This window comes from Zosterops lateralis (assembly GCF_965231275.1).
Source record: "Zosterops lateralis genome assembly, chromosome: 2".
NCBI lineage: Eukaryota > Metazoa > Chordata > Aves > Passeriformes > Zosteropidae > Zosterops > Zosterops lateralis.
The window spans coordinates 106,357,880-106,380,744 of record NC_139763.1 but is presented as its reverse complement, the minus strand read 5'-3'; the positions used below and the strand labels follow the sequence as shown (position 1 = coordinate 106,380,744).

The following is a 22,865-nucleotide window of genomic DNA, read 5'->3' as shown; positions in this document are numbered from 1 at the left end:
GTCTCCAGAATCAGTGACTAAAACACTGGAAAACATAATTTAAAAACAAATTCAGGTTACTTTCTGGCAGCAGTGTAGTGAGGTTCCTGGGTCAATTTAATTTTTAGGATCATATAAATTGCTGTAATAGTTTCAGTCCTTGCATTCAGCTAAAATCTGTGCCTGCTTCTTCTTGAGAGTGACATTCCCCTTGGACTCAGGGGAATCAGGACCTCAAAGCTAATAATGACAAGGAATGACAGAAGAAAAAGAACTGAGATGTGATTGTCTGGTCATAGCTGGAACTATGGGGATCTGCAAACTGAAGAGCTAAACAGGAAAAATTTGACACCAAGGTCTTTTCACAGATTAATAAAAAAATAAGTTCCTGGAATTAAATATTCACAAAACAAATTACATAATTTGGCTTTTTTCCCCTCTGTTATTTTAGGAAATCTCCAGCTGTAAACCTTACTGCTATCATATGGGATAGGTGCTCCAATAATTATCTCAAATCATCTTTTGCCTTAGTACTGAATTGCTTAGAACTTTTTAAAAGCTGTTTAAATCTTGAGTCTTGTCATAGAGAAATAATGATGAGAAATACATTGGACAAAATCATAGGAAAAATCAAATCACACTGAGAGACAAATTAGATCCTTAATGGCTTTTTAAAATTTAAAAACTTCTGTTCTGGCATAGATTTTTTCACTTCAGAATTTTGCTACTTAAATATGGGTGGAGGATGAAAATAAAATAGCATGTGAATTTTGCCAGCAGCTGAAGTTTGTTCTACAAAGGAGGAATAAAACCTGGTATCACTTGACATTCCACTGTCTTGCATGCTATTCTTGTTGTAAACCAGGATGGAAAAATATTCAAGTCTGTAATTTTACAGTTGGGATTATGTCGATGTCTGTGTCAAACTGATGGAGAATGTGTTGAAGTGCCTAATGATGGTTGTTGAGAGCCCCTGGCAGTGTCTGGGGAGGGGCTCTCAGTGCTGCTCTCTCTGCAATTCCCAGGAGATCGGCCGTGGCCCGCATCCAGGAGCTCTTCAGGAGGAGGAAGGAGAGGAAGGAGATGGAGGAGCTGGAAACGCTGAACATCCGGCGGCCCTTGATAAAGATGGTCTATAAAGGCCACCGCAACTCGCGGACCATGGTACCAACTCTGTCTGCTTTGGGGGCTCCCTGGGCTAACTCACTGTGCCTGCCCCTGCTGGGCTTGCCAAAAAGGAGATGGGCATGCACTCTAAGCACTTTGGCTTCTGTGTTTGCTTGGAAGGCACAGAATTTGCTCTAAATGAAAATGAAAATTAGTGGGACTCGTGTCACTGTGAAAGGCATTTAAACATCCCTGAGTTTGAGACTCTCTCCCCTTGAAAACCTTTAAAATTTGGGGTATTTTTCTTCTTTTTCATTTTCTCGCTCAGCTTAAGTGGCATAAAATGGGCCTACCTTCCAAATTGTGATTTAATCTTCACTTTCCCTTCCAAGCTGTTCAAAATTATTACTTCATCTTTAACTTTGCAGAGCTTGGAAGGGAAAGTGAGGATTAAACCATAGTTTTGAAGAACCTTGACATCTCTGAATTAAAAAAAGGAACTAGTGCTAGTTATTAAATTATAATTTAGCTACTGGATGCCTCATCTTTTTCACACAAAGTGCTGTGTTTTCAGAAAAATGCAGTTATTGTGTTCGTAAAGCAACAGTACATGAAAAACAGATGCTGCTTTCCTTGCTATTTCTTCTTTTGGTTTTTGCAATAGTTTGAAGATGTGAAGTTCTGAGTTCTAGGTGGTGTTTTGCAGAAGTAGCTGGTGTGTTATTTTGCAGCTGATGTGAGGAGCAGTCCCTTCACCCTCAAAAGCCATTTTCTAGGGTTTGTGTGAATAGCTTTGATTACACTGGGAAAAATGCTCCAGTAAATACATATTTCAGTCTACATAAACAATCAACTTTGATTAATGACAAGGAGTTTTGCACTGTATTTCAGAAATCGATTTTAATTGCTCAAACTCCCATTAGTTTAAATGGGTGCCTGGCAATCAGACACTTTGTGGTTAAAAGATACTTTTGTGAGTTCGTCTAAGTCCTAATTCAGTCTCTGTCTGCATAGCTGTTATTATATAGATTATTTAACAGATTTTGTTGTTTGGTTTCTCGGGAATGTGAGTTGGTCTTTTTGTTTTTGTTTCACACAAGCACCTATGGCAAGAAATGCACAGAATGAAAGAAAATGTAATTTTGTTTTCCCTGTTGGTCTCTATGGTTGTAAACTTCATTTTAATCTGCTGGTTTGAGTAATACCCTCATTCCTGCAAGGCAAGGGCTAATGATATTTCCCTTTCAAATTTATGAAGGAGACAGCTTAGAAAAGCTTAGTTCCCTACACACCTGAGCAGCCCAGGGATAAAGTTGTGTTGTCAATTACACAAAACTATTGTTATATAGATGTATATAATTTTTACATATCTATACATATACATGGGTGTGTGTATATGTATATATAGTGAGTTAAGGCTGTGCAGGCAAATGGAATAATTCTGGTTCTTCCTTACTTTTGAAAACTTAATTTGGCAATCTTACATTTTTTATAGTCCTGCTTTTAAAGCAGTGACTTTTAGAAGCTTTTGAAACCTGAAATTTTTGAATGTGAATTTCAGTTCTGTTCATTTCTGTGGTGCTAAAATTAGATTTTATGAGTATTGAGAAGTATGAGTAAGAGAATACAAAGGAAACAGGAAGAGATTATAATTCAAAAGTAAAATAAAAAATTTGAAGTTTTTTATCATTGGGGATAATCTAGATGTAACAGGATAATGAAAATATATATTAAAAGGAGCTGTAAGACAAAAGCTGCTGAAAGATTAATACATTAATACATTAATTCATTACAGGAATGCAGCTTCTCTGGTTTATTTTTAGACATTAGGATGACTCTATTGCATTGACTGCAGCCATTGGGACATATTCTATAGACAAAGATCTACCAAGCCTGAAATTTAAAACTGGGTATACTTATTTTGGAACTGAAGCACATATTTCTAACAGCATAAGGGTTCAACTTCCCAATGAATCAGTATCAAGGTAGCTGAGGCAAAGCACAGAGCAAGGCAATGTCTCTGCCCTTCTCTTCAGGGCATTTTCTGAGGGAAGTGCCCAAAAAAAGATAAGGATCCAGGCAAGGCCCTCTTAAGAGCTTTATCTGGAAAATAATTCATAGCAAGATTCTATGTAAATAGTCTCAAACTCAAAATTCTGTCCCTTATGCTGGAGTTACTCTTAAATGCCAAACTGAACTTCCAGCATTGGAAATGGAAGGAAACTCCTGCCTGCACAGGTACCTCTCTTGCCCCTTGAATATCGATTAAAAGAGTTTGTAAGAGGTTCTGCTGGCTCTCAGAATAACAATTCTACATGCAAGGCTACACTTCAACCTTCCAGGCTTTTTCCTGCATCACAAACACCAGATTATTGTGGAGCTCTCAGCTCACATCTCGTGACTGAATTTTCTGACTGTTGTCGAAGCCAATGTTCCTTCTCCCTCTGCCACCCCATCAAACCTCTCACCTGTAGAGGACACAGGATAGCAAATGTATATCATTTAGCAATGGTTAATTTGAGATCCTACAATCAGTAAAATCAAAAGTGATTTCTGAGGAAGGCTTCATAAACTCTTGTCTCCTGTTTGTCTGTAATGGAAAATCCTCCCCAGGGCTTAGCCTGTCACAAAATTTAACTTAGCCAAACTCTCCCTGAAAACTCCTTTGCATAGCCCTGTCTCCAGTATAATTTCTGTGACTTCAGAAAGTGACAGATCTGCTGGTATTTATTTTCAAACTGTTCAGTCTGCCTCTACTCCTCTCTCTCTGGTGGTTTTTTTTTTTTCCTCTTAGCAGCTACTTTGGTCTGGAAATCTAAAACTTTCTGAACTTCTATTTTTCTGATCACACTTCTTTAAATACTTCCTTTAAAATTACTTAAATCTCATTTTTGCACGGGCTGAGCTTTCCTTCAGCAGCACTGTTAGTGTGCTCTTGGATGGGCTTTTCACTGGCTGGGTCTTACTAAGTTTTGTTTTTCCTGCAGATAAAGGAAGCCAACTTTTGGGGATCCAACTTTGTCATGAGTGGCTCAGACTGCGGCCACATTTTCATCTGGGACCGCCACACTGCTGAGCACCTCATGCTGCTGGAGGCTGACAACCACGTGGTGAACTGTCTGCAGCCTCACCCCTTTGACCCCAGTAAGAGCAGCACTCTTACACTCTGCATGTTTTAAAGCTCAGTCTTAAACTCTGTCTCAACAGAGCAATGCAATGATTAATGAGCTGTTGTTCATGTTTCCCCATATTATTCAGATAATATTGCTTTTAATTTTGCCTCTTACTAATGGCCTTTGTCCCCTAAATCCCTTCTTCCAATCCCCCTCAAAAATTTATTGAAATCAAACTACTCCTGGCATGGAATTTATAGAAATACTGTCAGATGTAATAAGAAGAATCTTGATTTTTTTGCTGCCCTCAACACATTTTCTATGACACTAATGAGGGAAATATGGGGCTGCTGAAATGCCAGCAATACTTGGAAATTATATTGGAATCTGGTCTCTACTTGGCTGTCTTCAAAAAATGCAGTGGAAGTGTGTGTCTCCCTCTCACTGGCATTGTCAGATTAGAAGAATTAATAAAATTCATAGGAATCCTAATAATTTGTGTTTAGAAGAAATCCTTCATAGAAAAGATGGACCAAAGCAGTAGAAGGGGAAACATGAATCATATGTAGCTGGAAAATCTGAACCATCCTCCAGCCTCTGACACAGTCAGAGAATATATTTATATTATTTCTTTCTTCACAGCTTACCTGGCTGTATAGTAAGAGTCAGCTATTAGTAAATTAGCAAGTAAAGTTGTCATAATAATAGTAGAAGAGGCTGAGGGGTTTTCAGACAGTTTTGGGGAACACGGAATACCGTCCTACATAGGGTAAGCCTTGAACTTTTAACTTTTTTATTGAAACTGAGTTCTTGTAAATGTCCTGATTTGGATACTCCCTTTGGAAGCACCTTTCAAAGTGCCCTGTAGCTTTGCTGATGTCATCTTGGCTGTCTTGACTGTCTCCCTTTCACACTCTGAAGGTGTCATTAAGAGAGCTCATCCTCCTTCTAGAACAGTTAATTTTGTTCAGCTTCCCAGCTACTAAGATCTTTCTGTGGAATTTTAATTGCTACAGTGGTTTCTGTGGAATGATCTAGAGAATGTTCTGCAACTTTTCGTATTTTTCATAATGGATTTATAACAGCATCCGTTGCATCTTTATATTTAAATACAAAATAAATTTACATGAAATTCACTGAAAATATCAAAGCTACATTGGAAGTTATCTTGGTTCTGCTTATGTACCTGAGTTTACAAATCCTAAAGCTTTGTTATTAATGCATATACTTACCAGCAGAAATGGATTAGCAGTGGCTGGGTTTGCTCTTACTTTTTGCTTCTATCTTTTGTATATTCTGGTGATTTTTTAAAATTTAAAATGGGGCTCTTGATGTTTGCATTTGTTTTCTTTATATATATATATATGGATATATTCAAAACCATATAATCTATGGAGCAACTCTCATGTGGAGACTTGGTAATTACAAGCTCTGTTCAGCATGAGGTCTGACATTTGCAAATAAATGCTTCAAGTGAAGTATTTTTCTTACATTTAAGGACAGAAAATACCAATAAACACATAACACATTTAATTTAGAATTACTGTTTCTTATTTCTAGTTCTGGCCTCTTCGGGTATTGATTATGATATAAAAATTTGGTCGCCACTGGAAGAATCCAAGATCTTTAACAGAAAACTTGCAGATGAGGTAAGAACCTCTCCTCCTTTTTCATGATAATGTTGCATTTAATTCTATAAAAGCCTTTGGTACAAATTACTGATATTGAATTAGCAGAGTTATTTAATGTTCAACAAATGAGCTACAGATCAAAAGCTGCCCTTCAGAACAGCTGACTTTCATATCCTTGGCACTTTGCATTTTGTCAGCTCTCCTAGAAATTATATAACATGATCTGCTATTATGTACATGAAAGGATTTGGAGCAAGTGTGAACACTCAGATACAGAAGGAAAACTGGCAGGAATTAATAAATGAACATGGTGCCTGTCTCTAAACAAATAAATGAAGGGAAGATGAAGGAAATAAACTGAAGGAAATAAAAGGATATGCAGAACAAGAGGGAGTACAAAAATCAATCCTATTAAATATTCAGTGGCATAAAATGGACTTAAAGGTTAAGATTGCACATGGGAACTTCATGGAACAAAGCAAGCATTGCAAGCCCAATCAGATAAAAGTCCAATGTGAAATTATGTAACTCATTGTTTTCATGTTGCCCTCAGAGCAATAACTGGATATAGCAACTGGCCTGGGGTGACCATACAGCTGACTGCTGAATAATCATATTTCAGTGATTTACATAACACAATGTTTCAAAACGTTATATGGTTTTCTGTAAGTAACATTATAGGACAGATTTGGTCATGGGGTGGTCAGTTTGGGGTTTGGTTTTTTTTTTTTGTGAAATATCTTAAGCAGCATGGATAGAATAGACTGGGGGTTTTTTTTAATAATTATTTCTCTGTAGCAATGCTAAATATATTTTAAACAAACAGAAACACACAATCCTTAGCCAGCACCCTACATCCCTTGAAAAAACCCCAAACCATCCACCTTCGAGTTTTGAACCTTTCCCATTATTTTAGCACTGAGTGAAGTGACACTTCCTTGCATATTGTATCACAGCTTTAGTCATGACGTGTTTTGGAGCCTTTGGGGTTTGGAAGTATAGCTAAACATAAATGTGTGCTAAAAGTAATTACTCTACTTTAGTTCTAATAATTAGAAGTTACTTAGATATTTAGTTATGTTTTCTCTAATAAACAAGGTAGAACTGTCAGAAAAATTGACTGCAATGCAGTTTGTAATTTGACACATTTTTTTGGTTTTAAATTTAATCCCTGAATTGAAATACTTGTCATGGGGACAGGAGACATTCATAGCAATAAAACAGTTCTCACCATGCTAAGTTTGGCTGGAATAAGTGTCCAGCATACTTGAACTGAATTTTCCATAGAAGGGGGAAGTCTGGGGAGAAAACACTATGTTTGAGGAAAGTTCCATATAGATACAGAAATATATTTAAAAGTGTGAGAGGCCGTGACCTTAGTAAAGAGGAAAAGACAGTGGAGATGAGAACAAATCCCTGAATGGAGAAAAAGCCTCAGCAGCAGGTTGTCAAGGGAGTTATTGATGATGCACTGGTGAAATAGGGGGTGAAAGAGGAATAAAGGGCAGCCTGCTGCCTTCTCAGTTTGCTTCTGTTAGAAAGAGATCAGCTGTGCCAAGTGTCTGGCCAACAGGTAAGAATGACAGAAAAGAGGTGCTTTGATTGGGAGGAGAGAAAGGCACTGCAAACATTTGCAAGAACATGCTCCTCACGAGAGGAACAGGCTTGAAGAATCTCAGGGAGAACAAGAATTCCATTATTTTCCTATCTTGCATCAGCTTATCTGGGAGCAAAGACTGAAAAATGAACTTGTCTCCACCTAAAGAAACTTTTGTGTTTAATGAAAACAAGAAACATAGTCTAAAAGCTGAGACACTACAGTGTGGGATTAGAATTTATGGAGGAAGAAGGAAGGATGGCAAGGAAGTACCATGAGAAGGAATAAGGGAAGAAAGCTAAAAATATTCATTAGTGGATTTTTTTTTTCTTGAAAATTGGACAGTAGGAACTGGCTCATTCAAGTCATTTAGAGGCAAGCTGTAGCTCTGTTTACAAAGAATTGTGGAGCTAAAGAATGTTCCTGAAGTGGGATAGAAAATGGCTTGTGTTCCTTGGATTTTCTCCAAAAGTTTCAAGCAGCATGAAGGTAGGAGTTGAGGGTAACCTCATCTCTTTTCCTTCCCACATTCTTGGCCAGCACTGGTGCTAGAACTTTGTTCTCTACAACAGTTGCCGTCTGGAAACAGCACTTTCTCTCATCAATCTGCTTTACTTCATGAAAGATTTCCAAAATTTTTCTTAGTCACTCATCTTAGTATCTGCCATGCATGTGGACAATGGAACCATGATCTTACTAGAATATTCTTTAGATAATAGATAGATAATTAGATTTAGATAATTTAAGTAGTTATATTCCTGCAGGCAGAGTCCATTGTCTGACTTTTCTTACTGCAGGCAACAGTATTCAATAGCAATTATTAAAATATTGCTCCCTTATGGTAATTTTGGACTCTAAAATGGCTTTTGCATAGAAACTTTGTATTTACAGTATAATTCTATGTTTATTTCTGATGCTGATATATATTTTCTCCCTTCCCTGCCTCCAGGTTATAACTCGTAATGAATTAATGCTGGAAGAGACCAGAAACACCATCACTGTTCCAGCTTCCTTCATGCTCCGAATGTTGGCTTCGTTGAATCATATAAGAGCAGGTGAGGGACTGCTGAAGAGCTGGGCCACAACACTGGTCTATGAAATAGCAGGTTGATTGGGAATTCATCAAGACCTTCAGCTGTCTGTGGCTGTACTTGGGGTTGGTGAGAAGGTTCAAGGGTTGTTCAAGGTTTTCTTAATAGAAATACTTAGGAATTCCTTCTTTGGTGTGAGACTTGCAACATATTGCAGCTGTTATTTTTTATGTCAAAGAGCAAAATATTTTTTTAGATGTTGAAAAATACTCTCTTCAGGAATGATCTTTTCAGTGAGGGCTGTGTCATGGGAAGACTATTGGGGAGGACTGGAATGAATTGTAAGATAAACTGGCTGTGATTGTGGGTTTGGAGTTGTCCAGAGGTGAAGGAGGGTGTGAAGATTCAAGACTGTGGGAGGCATTGCTGAGGCTGCCGGCAGCTGTTCCCAGGGCAGCAGGATGTCCCTCCAGTTCCCATGGGGCTGAAACTGGTGATAAGAGGGTTGCATAGAGAAGTCATGTTCCCTCAAACATTTCTGTATTTGCGCTTCCCTAAATATTTGCATCAAAAGACACTTTTTCTGATGTATTGAAGTGCCAGGCAGTGATCCCCCGGTTTCTGGACTATTCACACTTCTAACTGTAGCTATTGTGGTTTCAGCTCCCCAGCACAGCACTTCTGTCTCCTGTAGTCACCATCTCATTTTAATGTTTTGTTTGCATTCATCTTTTCTGTGCTGACAGCCAGTCAGCAGCTACAAGGTTTTTCCTGTTGTACACAGATTTTTCTTTCATGCCTGGAAATCCTTTAGGTCATTTCTCCTGTTCTCCTTTCTTGGGGTAACATTTCTACCCTCTCTCTGCTGTAAGTCCACACAGATTTTCTTCTACCATAAAACCCACAGCCATATCCCATCGTGTAATAGCCCAGAGAGACAGTACATAATAAATATCTACCAGAAAAAGAAAATTTTGCAAGTCCTTTTTACTAAATCTGTGTTTTGCAGACCGATTGGAAGGTGACAGATCAGAAGGATCTGGCCAGGAGAACGAAAATGAAGATGAAGAGTAACCAACACTTGTGTGTGAGCACCTGGAAGTCAATGAAATTTGTATAAGACATTAATTATATTTTTCCTTACAGAGCTTTAGTGCAATTCTGAGGTATTGCTTTTGGATAACCTAACCTTTTGTTTTTTTGAATGACTGTGTGCATGACTTGGGGAGAGTGTGCAAGTAAAATAAGCAAAAATGTTTTTTAAATGTTTTGCCATGTATGAGGGGTGCTAGAAGATGCCAAGTGCAATATTTTCCTTAAACAGCAAATGTGGGAGCTTGGATCAATGTTTTAAAGTAACTTTCATGATAGTAAAAACGTTGGTTCAAATAAATTTCTATACCTGCTGTTTGCATGTTTGTTGCTTTCTAATTAAAAGATTTGGGTGTTTTAAGTAGTTTTGTGGTTTTTCTTTGTGCAGCAATTGGTTTATCACCTTGTAACTACAACCTCATTGCTGCTTTTGCAGTATTTGTGTTCTTTCTTACAGTGTTTGTGAAGTGACAAACACAATTATTTCTTGCAGTGAGCACTGGGGACTTTTAAGACCCTTTGTCTCTTGGTTCTTGCATTTCCCACACATGTGTAAGCAACAATTATCTCTCCCTCAGTTATATAATGTCACCTCCCATTCTCTGTGGGTCTGTAATGCTGGTGAAATAGTTGTATTTCACTGATGGATCTATGAGTTTGCCTTCTTTGCAGCAGCAGCAGGTACATCTTAATGTTCTCTAAATCCAGTGGAAATTAATTGAAAAATTCCTGTGCATTGTTTCCTAGGAGTAATGATTTGGGAAGGCTGTTCAGTCTATTCTATGGGCTTTACCTTCCTCCACAGATTTTTGGATGGTAATGGGGAAGAGAAAGTGAAGGAAGGAAGGAGGGTAGAGCAGTGGAAAGAGCTGTTTGCTCAATGGCAGTTCTTGCCAAGGATGGCAGATGCTGAGAGGCTCCATTGGGGAGTACAGAATGCTGGGAAGAATTCTAAATCAGGGGGATGAGGGTACTGGAGGCTTCATTACCCTGCTGGCATTAAAATACACATTCATCACACAAGCTGCATAAACTTTGCTGACATCAACAAAAGGAATTCCCTACACTAAATAAAAAAGAACATTAGCACAACATTCTGATGTCCTGATTCACACTGCAGGCAGGCTGAAGGGACATGGGGAATGGATATAAAACTAAAACAACTGAAAGAGATAACAAGGAATTTGTGAGGGAGGAGAAGTGGGAATTATATGGAACTCAGCTGGCAGTAACATTCAAGATATTCCCTTGGGAAAGGGAAGAATAACATGAGGGGAGAGGAAAAGTGTGAAGAGATGGATAAGGGTGGCTGGGTGGTTTCCTTGTTTGTTTTAAAGGAGAAGTTAAGAAATCATTGAAAGTGATGCAGTGAAGAGAATTTGGCAATGGAGAAAATAACTGTTGGGGAAAGAAGTTTTTTGGAGGCAGAGGGTGCTGAGAAGAATGGACACCTCAAACACTGGAGTGCTGTGACAACCAGGAAGCTTCACATCCTGAGGAGGTCAGTGCAACAGAGGATGGAGATCTGCTAAATGCTTGAGAAAATATCTGACATCAGCAAGGGAGAGGAGAAAATGTCAAGGTAAGATGCTTGTTTGTTAAGGAAATGGAGTGACTAACAGCTAATATGGATATTTGTCTTTTCTGGTGGAGTAATTGGCCCTTCTGTGGGAGAAAGGAGCGTAACTTATTTTTCATGAGATAACATTCTGGGCATGTTTAGATCAGTAGGAAATAAAAGAATATTTTATGGCTTTGTGGTGGATCTGTTTGGGAAGGGGGAACACAGGGGTTTAGCACTATTCAGTGCTGTTCACAGCACTGCACTGAGCAATGTTTTTCTATCCCAGGTAAATTAACCTTGAATTTTTATAACAGGAGTTTTGCTCTCATTAGATTTAAAAGAACCATACAAGAAATATATATATAAAGTATTTAGTGTATAGATAAAGTAGGACTGTCTGCTCCACTGCTGTGGCTCCTGAGAAATTTTGCAAATGAAATAGAATAACACAATGTTTGATGCAGTTGGGTTCTTTGTAGATGATTTTTGAGGTATTTTCTTCCAAAAACAGCCTTGGTGTTTCTACAGAAGCCTGACTCTTTTTATTTAGAAATTATTAAATTTTTGCCTTGGAAATAAATTCATCAAGTAAATATATGGAGAGGATAGCTTTTGTCTTCCCCAGAGAGGTTTAATAAATCACTGTGGATGTCTTTCTAAAAATAAAAAAGCTGCTTCTGCCACTTTTGCTGTAGTTATAGCAATTGCCAGCAAAGTGCATACCAACAGCAATAATCTTGTCTTTTTTTTCCCCCAGAGTTCCCCCATGGGCACATTATTCCCAAAATGTCTCTTATTTATTCAAAGACTAAATATTGGCTTTAATTCCTGATCCATAGCTGCGGGTTTTCTGATTAGAAGGAGGATTTAATCTCAATAAAGGAGAAAGTTTAATATCTTGAGGATTTTTCAAAATTCACTGAAGCTTTTCAGGCAGTTTTAGAAAAACTAAGATATCTATAGTGTTTGGGTTGGCTTTTTTTTTTTAATTAACATTTTTGTAATGGTCTAAATCTGAGTTCCTAGAACTAATAATAGGAGCTGTCTGCAGAAATGGGGAACGCTGGCGATTCCGGAATTTGAAGCTGCAAAAGAGTATTAGAAAATGTTGTTCAAAAGTGCAGAGAAGATAATCAAAGTAATAAGCCATCCCAAAGCCTCTCCACTTGAGAAGGAAATCTCGTGCTTGAGGTCTGGTTTCAGGCAGGGCTCGAGGTGGGCGGTGCTGCCGGAGCTCCCTCTAGTGCCCCGTTCCTGCTGCACTTGGAGAGATCCAAAAGGTTTGTTGTCTACTATCAGCCCAGGTTTGATGGACAGGATGGTGATAAGGATACAGGAACATCTGTTGCTGCTGTGTGGACTGAGGATTGCACATGCACTTCAGCACTGTCTGTGCTTTGTCTGCTGGGAAGAGCAAAGGTTCAGGTGTCACTGCTCCCTTCTAGGAAGGATATTCCTTAAGACCATTGCAAAGATCAAAAGCAATTCTCTGATATGTTGCCACAATTCCTGGTAAATAATTTGGTGTCTTGAAGCCTGAGCAGATGGTTCCTGTAGGACACAATCTCTTCTTTAAATGACAAAATGCTGAGCTTGTTCAAACCACTCTAAGTTCTGCTCTTTGTGCCTTCCCTGATGGAGGTAGGACAAGGTTCATTAAAGGCATCCTGCAGCATCCTTGGATTAGGAAGTTTTCTTAGCTAAGCAGTAGATAAATGTTACAGAAGGCTATTGTGTACACCTTTAGCTCTTTCACAATATCCCAGATGATGTTTTTGAGGAAAAAATTCCAGAAGTAAATGTTCAATAGGGATTTCACTGGCCTTGTACCAACAAAATAACCTCTGTGTGGTTGTGTGCAGGGCATGGATACATTCAGAGGGGCTGCCTGGGAGAGATGAGCCATTCTTTTATGGGAAGATCCCACTGAGCCAGGCTCAGGCCATCACTCACAATCCTTGGGAATAGTTCTGTTTCGTGGGCAGAGCTGGCAGCACTGTTGAGAAATGAGCTGCAATTAGCAGCAGTTGGGTCCCAGCTCATATTCCTCCTGATCCAGTCACACACACAACAAGAGGCCAAGCCCTAAAAGCTCAGCTGAAGCACAGGGAATGACACAGGAGGCATCTGTGAGGTCACTGCCCTGCGTAAACAGAGATTGAACTAGGCTTTGAAATGTGGGGTGAAATCAATTTTAAGCTCTTTCCATGAATTATAATGGGCACAAATACCTTCATCTGTTTAAACATCCAGTTTGTCTTCTCAGTGACATTCTCTACTGCTGAGCCTGAGTTATTTAAGGTAATAGAGATTTATTTTCCTCAGGTTTAAATGTTACTTTTAGTATTTGCATTTGCTTTGTTCTCTTTGATGAAATGGCACCATCCACCTTTTAAGAACTGTCAATGCTCCCCTCTAGATAAATTTCCTTTACTGGCAGAGCAAACTGAAGTTCAGAAAACAACTACTACTAAAACACACAGCAAGGTGTTTTGATAGGAAAAATAGGAATAACCTGGTTTTTAAAGCAAGTTCCTTTTTTTTCTGGTTATGACTCTACCATATTACTGTGCTGCCCTTTTTTTTGCAGGAGGACGGCTGTACACTAGTATAATCTATGGAATTTGACAGATTCACTATCCAAATAAGAACTGATGGCTACTAATTTAGGAAAATCTCACTTAAATAGAAAATTCCTTTAAATAGAGTGTGTTAATAGGCTTTGTAACTAATTGGAAAACAAATCCCAGGGGATCTGCAGCTGTTCTCAAACAGCACTGCAGTTCTTCTCCTTCCCCTTTGCAGGGTGACTCCATGCTCAGATCCTGTTTCCAATATTTTCTCCTTCCTCACCTCACTTGTAAAGAAATTTGATTAAAAACCACATACCTTTAAAACAAACCTGTAACAGTTAAGTCATCTAAAGGAATAATTAACACAAGGTACTTTTAGTGACACTTGCCAAGTTGCAGGATGTGGTTTCTATTCCTCAGAGAGTGGTGACCATTCAGTAGTTGTGCAAGGTGAGTTGGGGCTCTCACTTCAATTCTTGCTGACCTAATGTTGTCATACTTGTCAGTGGACAGCTCTGAGGATGCTCATTCAGCACTTTGTTCATGGGAAAAAGTTTGGGACTGTTACCTGTCTAATTCCATGAGCATTCAAAGGGGAAATACCATGCTTTCAAATAATTTGTGATTATTTACCCAGGATTAGAAAGAGCAAGGAAGCATTCTGTAAGTCTTTAAATGAACATGGCTTTAAAAATAGTGTTAGGCACTGTGACAAAACCATTTGGCTTGGGTGTTGGTTGCACTACAGAAGCTTTTCCAGGCACAAGGATGTAATATATAAGACCCACTTCAAAATTCTTTCCAATTTCTCTCAAGTGATTTTTTTTTTCTTTTTAAATATAATTATACTGTGCACCTGCTGTCATTGAATGTAAAGGTTGTGCAGTGAGTACACTGAGGAAGGGGTTTCTCTCTGTGGCAGGAGCTTTTGCTCACCCTAAGAGCAGGGAGACTGGCACACCCCCAGACTTAGAGTCAGCACCTCCATCAGCACCCTCTCCCCAGGGCAGGAGCAATTCCCAGCCCCTTTCTCCTTCCCAACCACGCTGTGTGTGCCTGCTCTGGGGCCCTGGGTGCCACCAAGGGTGGTAGTCACACACTTCCCCCTCCACCCTGAAAATCCATGTGGTGCTCAGAAACTCAGCTTCATTCACACCACTTGAATTTCACATGGCTGCACTGAATGGATTTGATTGCAGTCTGGAGGCTCTAAATTTGGACTGTTACATACTCTTATAGAGGAGAGCTGGGCAAGACATACAGAAATGAGAAACTGAATGAGCTCCATCCTTTTAATTTCTCTCATCCTGCTTCCCATGCTGTCTTTCCCCTCTGTTTGCTGGCATTCTATGAAGCAGTTTGGAGTAGGGACTCAAAAGTGTAAGAGACTGAACCCAAGATGCAGTTTTGACCTGTCAGTGGATAGGCAGAGAGCAGACAGGAGGAGCAGAAAAAAGGTCTCCACTTCCCTCTGCATATTCATTCCCTGGGAAACAGAAAGCAGCTGAAAGCAAACAATGTGAGGATAAATGAAAAGATGAGTTAGACACAAGGAAGGGGAAAAATTTTCAATGCAGCAATGATATTTTGGTTCACTGAAAGACAGCCTAAAAGCAGAGGGATGCTACAGAGAAGCCTGAAGTGCAGCTGGGCTGCAGGCAAATGCTACAATCCCATTTGCCTGCAATATGGCAGGGGGTATCCTGTATTAAAAGCTGTCAGAGGGATGTGACCTCCTGTTTTGCTGGGTAATGGCCACATGCCACAGCTCTAAACAATTATTTCCAAGTTACAGAACTCTGCAGGATAACAAATACTGCTGTGCTGCATATCTAGAAGAAAAATGGGCTTCTCAATTCCAGGAGAGGGTAGCTGATGTTTCAGTGAAACTGCAGGTTGAAAAATACGGGACATCCACCGGGATACATTCCTGAAGAGTAGATAGGAAATTGAGGCTGGGAATCTCTTCTGCCTGGCAACAGAGCCCCAGATTTCTGCCCACCAGTGTTTTGAGCTGTATCACCAAGTCTTCTGGCAGCCAGAGAGCAAACAGGGGATTCTCAAGCATCAAGACATGAGGCTCTGAGTCAAATGTTGCCATCCTCCTCTGACAGTGCTCAGTGATCGTCTCAGTGCTGATGTAAGTGGTGATCATATTTAGCTTTTACACAGCTTAGCTTTAAAATGGTGTTAGAGCCAGTTTACAGAGAGAGACACCAACGCCAAAATTCCTCTTCAAAAGATTGAGAAATTGGGCATGAATGAGAAAACAATTTGCCCATCATCCCTTATCAGCCTAATAATAAAAGCAGGGTTTGGAGCCTTAACATTTCTGAGGTGAGTCCCCTTCCACCAGCCTTTTAAAAGTAGCAGGTGACTCAGTCTCCAACAAGTTCCTCCACACTGGCAGCTTCACATTAACCTCTTGAGGAAAGGGAGCCACGTGGGTTTCTTGGTAAAGCATTAGTGGCACTGCTGCTGCACTGCTTGGTGAGCTGTGTGATGGCAAAGCCGAGTGCTTCAAGGGCTTTCTCAAAATTGAAAACAGGCTGGTGCAAAAAATGGAATTACTTGTCAATGATACGGAATAACAGCTCTGAATGGGGTGGGTTTGTGCTGGTGTGACCTGTGTTCTTTAAACACCTTAGGTCTTACAATCAAAAGCATAAACCAGCCCTTTAGGGGTTTAGCTGTCTCCTGACAGAAGCAGAGTTGTAGCAGGATCGGCACCTGCCAGCCAGTCCCTCAGTTGCCATGGAAACCTCCTAGGATGGGGTGCACTTCAGCAAAATGCAACTTCTGGGCTAAATTGTGGGCTGGAGGGTGGCAGATGGATGGGATTCAGCTGCCTCAAAGGGTGGTACTCCACAGCCAGACATTCAGATTTAGGAATCTACCCAGGTGGTCCATTTGGCACGTCAGAAGCAAAATTTAATTTAAGCCATCAATTTGTTCCCAGATTTGCTCACTGAGCCATGGAACATGTGGAGCTAGATGAATTCCCATGGAATCCAAGCCTGCCTGAAAGCCTTGTGGATTGTCTTGAGCAAGGGACTCAAGGAAGCCACAGCCCTTTCTTGCGAGCAGCCAGCAGAGACAGGGAGGGCTTCCCATTTTGCTGGAAAGTTGAGCTGTTTGGCAGCCTGACACACACCCAGAGCCAAGGACTTGGGATCCAAAGGCCGCTGCGAGCTGGAATTTATGTTATTGGAGTCACTGCACCCCTCTCCAAACACAGGCAGCGTATTTCCTTACAGAAATGTTTTGAAAACTGAATGTCCTTAGAATTTTCAGTTCACAAGACAATTTGAAATGAAGAGAGGAGAGAAGAAACATCCTGTTCCAACATGGCACAGGACCATGTTTTAACAGGAACATTTCTTGTAAGGGTTTGTCAGCCAGCTGGAGTGCACAGCACCTGAAGATCTGGGAACCTCCTGGATCTAAGACCAGAAATCAGGAGAAAAACAAACAAACCAGCCAACCAACCAAAATAACCAGCACCACAGGTGTAGCAAAAGCCAACTTAGTTTTTAACAATTACTGCTGTGGGTTGGGGGGTTTTGTGAACCACACTTTTTGTGGTTCCTTTATCCTGTGTGCTGTGGTAACTTCAGTATAATAGATCTGTTGTTAAATTAGTTTTCCAAGATTGTTTTCAGGAACATGATATGCCTTGGTATCCATGAACAACTTGTGTGTGCAACTTTTTCCTGCACTGCTCAGCTATCCTGTTGCTTTCTACATGCTTAAATTCTTCCTGGTTTGCTGGTATCTCTAGTTAAGATAACAGATTTGTTATCATTCAAAGGTAAAGAATTCATATCTGAATATACTTTTGATGAAACAACTAGATTGTGAGCAATGCACTCTGCACTTCCAAAAATGTAAGCTGAGCAAACAGCCATTTATTGCAGAGAGATATTTCAATTCTTACTCATATTTTCATTTTCTAAGGAAGAAGAGGAAGCAAAAACTTTTCCCATGCCTTTTTATTTTTTTTTCCTCCCCAAAGAAATTTGACATTTCTAATTATGACAGAGCAAAACGAAATGAAAATCTATTTCAAGAGATGATTCTTGCTGTAAACAGTGCCTGGGCACTTCTGCCTCATCTCATTGCATTTGGGCTGTCAGATGAGCACAATAAATAACGTGTCCTCTAACCTCCGTTTTGTTGTTCTTTTTTTCTGTTGAAATAATTGTCAGTTCTAGTCTTTGCCTTTATGTCACTGAAAGAATTCCTAAATGACAAGTGTACAAGAGCCTTGGTTTAGCTGGAGATAATTTTAGCTTCTCTCTTCTGGAAAAAAAACCACTCCATGAACTAAATTTGAACACAATTTTCTGGCAGAAATATTATTTTGTTTATCTTTTGCTTATTTTTAATTCGTTCAACTGCCCCAGTTATTTACTTAAAAGTATTTATTTAAGAGAGACAATCAGTGTGGGGTTTCTTTTTAACCAAAGTATCTAACTATTCTACAAAGGAACATGATAAATGTTAGCAATTTCTAATACAGTTTCCTGGCTTTACGAGAACATTAAAAACCCATCAGATTCAATTCACTTACTGAAAAATTTAGACTGTGAAGAAGTTAATTCACTCTTCAGGGAAAAAAAAGAAATCCTTTTTGTTTACTTGGGAAAACCACAATGAACTTCAGAAACCTTTGAATTGATTCCTTTTCCTTATACTCCATATGCAATAGATGAACACTGGAATTGCATCAGCAGCTTCCACTAGCGTCCTCTGGATTTGCCAAGTGTTACCTGAAATTTCTCATCTCTGAACTGGGGTTTTAAGAATGCCAGCTCCAAAATGGCACAACCGGGAAGGTCCCTTTGCTAATGGACAAAGCAGAGGGAACACAGGAGAGGGCAGAGAAGGGAAGAGTTAAAAGCAGCCCTTCCTCTAGGTGAGTGTACAAAAATGACCCCATAATAGCAGCAGCACAGGGAGGCTTCTCACTTCTTTACATAATTCACTGTGCATCACTTTGGGCTCTGCCATTGTGAACAACACATGGTCTTGTTATGGCCAAAAAAATGCAGTTATCAGCTGACAGATGCACTGCTTTTAAAGTCTGTGGGTTTGAGTCATAAGGGATGGTGGGTTTAGGATGCTTCCATTTGTTCTGGGCTCCATTTCATCTCTTTGTGCAGTACAGCCTGAAAAGTCCAGGATAAATGTGCCAGGTTTTTTCATTTATCAACATCCTTGCTTGAGGGATGAGCACAGGGATCTTGTGTAGCTGAATCTGCAGATTCATTAATCTGCATTGAGTGTGTAGTAATCAAATTCTAGGCCTTTTTTATAGATTAATGTTCAAGCCCATAGCCAATATATACACTGAAGGGAGCTCTTAAAAACCAGCAGTTGAAATGAGGAATCAGTATTTCTGTGGAAAGTGAAGAACACACTTGATTTCTTATTATATAACACAGAGGGGGGAAAAATAAAAAACCAAAAATACACAACTCACTGTTTGCATGAGATAAGGTTTTTTGCTCAGTTCCACTTGAGAGATCATCAGCAGTACTTTTCTAGCCAGTGGGAAATTATGCAGCTTGATGTTTTTGCTAAACTGCCAGCTTTTAAAGGCACAGGATCGAAATCGCACACCTAATCAAAACAAATTTGGATCCTCATTTTTTGGTCATTTTTGTGAGTATGACTTGTTCATCTCTTGGGGCTAGTAGGAGATGTGCTACTCTCTTGCATAAAAGGATCACTTGCCCTTATGCTCAGGGTACAGCATTTCAATAAATCACTCAGAAACTGCATGTTTATTTTTATTTTTAATAATCTTGCACTTCTATTTGATATACAAATAGATTTGCATAGACATAATGATCTATCGTCAAGAAAGATAAATTCCTAAACACCATTTTCTCACATACTTCTACATTTATTGAAACTGTTCTACCTCAGCACCAAGCAGACTTGAATTTTAATCCAAAGATGGGTGTTACACTTTTCAGTCCATATTTTTATTTCTAAAGATGAACAATTATGGCCTTTTTCTACTAGGATGTTTACAATTGAAATTGCTGAATTCAGGGTTGTTTTTCCTCTTGTTCATGAGCCAGGTTGGTTCTTTCTGCTGTAAAATGCATGTTTATGGTACTGCATGCCAGTATTGTATTTTTTCTGGCCCATTAAACATTGTCTACACAGAAAAATCACTGTTAAATATCTGTACTGCTGATCTGCACCAAGACATTCGTGTGATACAAGACATTCAGCAGAGATATGTTGATGTCAGCTGAATTCTTAATGCATTTTGGCTGTCGGCCTCTTGCTGTTGTATGATCAGCTTGGGGCCATGGTAGTAGCACAGGCAGCAGTAAGTGGCAGATTGGTGTCCAAATTTAGTCTCTTAATGATTTCTTCTTGAGGAAAAAAACAACAAACCCCCCAACAAAACCTGTGGAAATAAATGGATAATTTGATGACTGTTTCATGTTCCTTTCTTAGGACTTTCTTCATCCACTCCCAAGCAGAGTTTATACATTTTCTTTCACAGGGTTACATTTCAGTCAGAAAGCATTTCAGCCCTTACCTTTGGTATCCTCATTCCCCTTGGTGAACAGCAATGATGTTTCTGCTCACTTTCTTTTGCTGTCTTTGCAGTAGCTGCAAAGCCAAGACTTGCTGAGTGAAGACAGTTTCCAGATCTGGTCTTTGATCAGACCCTCTGAGGTAACTCCTGTGCCATGAAATGTGGTCAGTGAGCACCAAAAATTTACTTGAATGGAACCACTTGTGATTTGTTTCCTTTTCTGATTCTAGTTTCCTGTGACTTGGAAGGAATGCTTGAAGAGATGTTAGTGTTTTCCTAACTTGGCAATCAGTTTAAAGGATTTTAAAGCTTGAAAGTGCCAGGATAATCCTCCTGCTCCAGGCCACAGAATTTCTCTTCAGTATTTAGCCGCTGGATCTTGCATGCATTTTTCTCTCAGATAAAGACACATGATAAATGAAAATCACATCTGTGCTGGAATAGTCTCACTGCAATATTTGAATGGGTTTTTTTTTCTTCCAACATCTTATGAAAGGGAGAAGTTGGTACTCTGAAGCTGGATGTGATACCCAGTGATGATGGCCATGAATTGGCACACCAATGCAATTACCTTCCTATTTCCAAGGAGTAAAGTATCAACTCTAGATTTTTTATAGACAATTAGCTTTTAGAATTGCTCTTTCATTACTTGGATTGGATAATGCATGTTTTCTTGGGACAGCTGTAATAAGGTTTCAGAAGAAAATGGAATGAGACAATGCAATTATCACCCATGATTACTGCTTTTGTTCTTCTCTTAGTCAGCTCTTGGGGGGAGGGAGGGCTTCTTGTTTAGTGTTTCATAAATTATCTCCTCTTGTAATAGTTTTAATTCATTTTATGAATCAAAGTGGTGGAGATGTCAGCAAAAACTAATTGTATTCTGAAAACGATGTATCAAAGACAGAGGACAGCTAATGTGAAATATGTTGTGAGAGCCAAAGCTGGTCACCCTGATAGGTAAGGAAATGCACACTTAAAAATAATAATTATGTACTGAAGGATGCAGATGAATGCCAAGTTCACAGCAGGAGAAAAGCACGATGAAGCACACACTGGGTTTATAGATATGTACACATAATGACTTTGTATTTTGTACATGATGCTCTTGGGAGGCTCTTGAGTGTCTGCAGCACTTGATTCAAACTTTCAGCAACTCTATTCTCAGATATCAAGAGTTTTACAAATGCTGCCAAAAGGTTGGGAAATGGAAATGCTGTTATCATGGCTGGCCAGTGAGAAAAGGTACCAGATCACACCAAGACTTTTCAAGCTACTGCCAAAATCAGCTGCATCAGGAGCAGGATTTTCTAAGCCTGTTCAATGACTCTGAGCCAGCTGGTCACCTCCCCATCTTTGCTTTCAGTAAAATGGATCCCCAGAGGCAACATCCAGCTCTTTCAGTGTCACTAATGTTTTCTCTTCTTTGTTTAAGAATGAAAAATATTTTCATTCTTAAAAAAATCCCAATGGACTTTACTTATAATGTCCAGAAATATTTTTACATGAAATTTTTATTATCGTTGATTTCAAAATGATATCTCTTGTGTGGCTTGTTGTAGCTCCTAATAAATATTATTTTCTGGAGACTTACATGTCTCATTTCTCTCCAGATGACTGAAGCTAGCAAGAGCTCATAAACCACAGAAAAGTAGACCTGAAGAACATTTAATAATACAAATGACCTTCTTCAAGAATAATTAGTGAAGAAAACATATTCTTGTTAGAAGCTTGCAAAGATCCTGAATAGCTGGGAATGAATTGGCAGCCAACTATGAGGTTGGCTGTGCAATAAAAGAAAATAAACAGAATAGAAAGAAAAACGTATCCAGTTAAAAGTACTTGTATCTGTTAATTACTGAGAGAGCAAGAGCACTAAAAAAAAACCCAGAAAACACATCAAGGCAGCTTTTTCAAGTTATGTTAGTCCTTCCAACCCAAACACTGGGAAAAGTGAGGCAGTTGTTTAATTTGTTTGGATTTTTAATTTACAGGAAAGAACTGATCCCCAGCATCTCTGCCTAGAAGATGTGAAACATGAAGGAATGCCAAGAAGGTCATGATTATCTAGCCTTTTCCTCTTGTTTGTTTGTTTGTTAAGAAGTTAGCAAATTCTGTGTTATACTGAGCTTCTGAGACAGTGAAACTGAAAACATTCTGTCCAGATTAAGTCTGGGTAAAAGTAACACTTTGTGCTTAACCTGGTAATAAACAAGGTTTACTTCATTGTATTTAATGTGATTCAATACAATGTACTTCAGAATTACATGTAATTAACTACTTTTGAGAAAGAAACCTGTCTTCGTTAAATAAGAATTGCAAAAATTTGTAAACCTTAGTGCAAATGGAATAGAACTGTCTTTCTATGACTTTATTTTAATGTAACATCTTACCCACTAGGTACTTTGTATAATACAACCCTCATATAATCTTTTTTTATTTTGTCTAAATAAGGAGAAATCAATTAAGTTCTGGATGATTTGGGGGACTTAAATCTGGGAGAAAGCTGGGGCTTGAGAGTGGGAGCTGGGAAAGAGGCAGACAGGGCTGTGTAGAGAAAGTCTGGGCAAGGCAGAAAGGAGTGCACAAGGGTTGTGCCTCTGTGAGAGGGAA

The 22,865-nt window shown here is 39.2% G+C and overlaps 1 protein-coding gene across 7 annotated transcripts in view; it reads left to right on the top strand.

The window, feature by feature from the left end:
* Positions 1-9,914, top strand: part of DCAF6 (DDB1 and CUL4 associated factor 6) — a 75,247-nt gene extending 65,333 nt beyond the window's left edge. For all 7 annotated transcript variants that reach the window (XM_083885101.1, XM_083885100.1, XM_083885106.1 and 4 more), the window contains 5 exons: positions 1,005-1,143; positions 4,074-4,230; positions 5,760-5,848; positions 8,377-8,482; positions 9,468-9,914. In XM_083885101.1, the coding sequence (XP_083741227.1) occupies positions 1,005-1,143; positions 4,074-4,230; positions 5,760-5,848; positions 8,377-8,482; positions 9,468-9,532 (556 nt within the window). In that variant the 3' untranslated portion in view covers positions 9,533-9,914. The remainder of the gene's footprint in view (positions 1-1,004; positions 1,144-4,073; positions 4,231-5,759; positions 5,849-8,376; positions 8,483-9,467) is intronic.
* Positions 9,915-22,865: the final 12,951 nt, after the last annotated feature.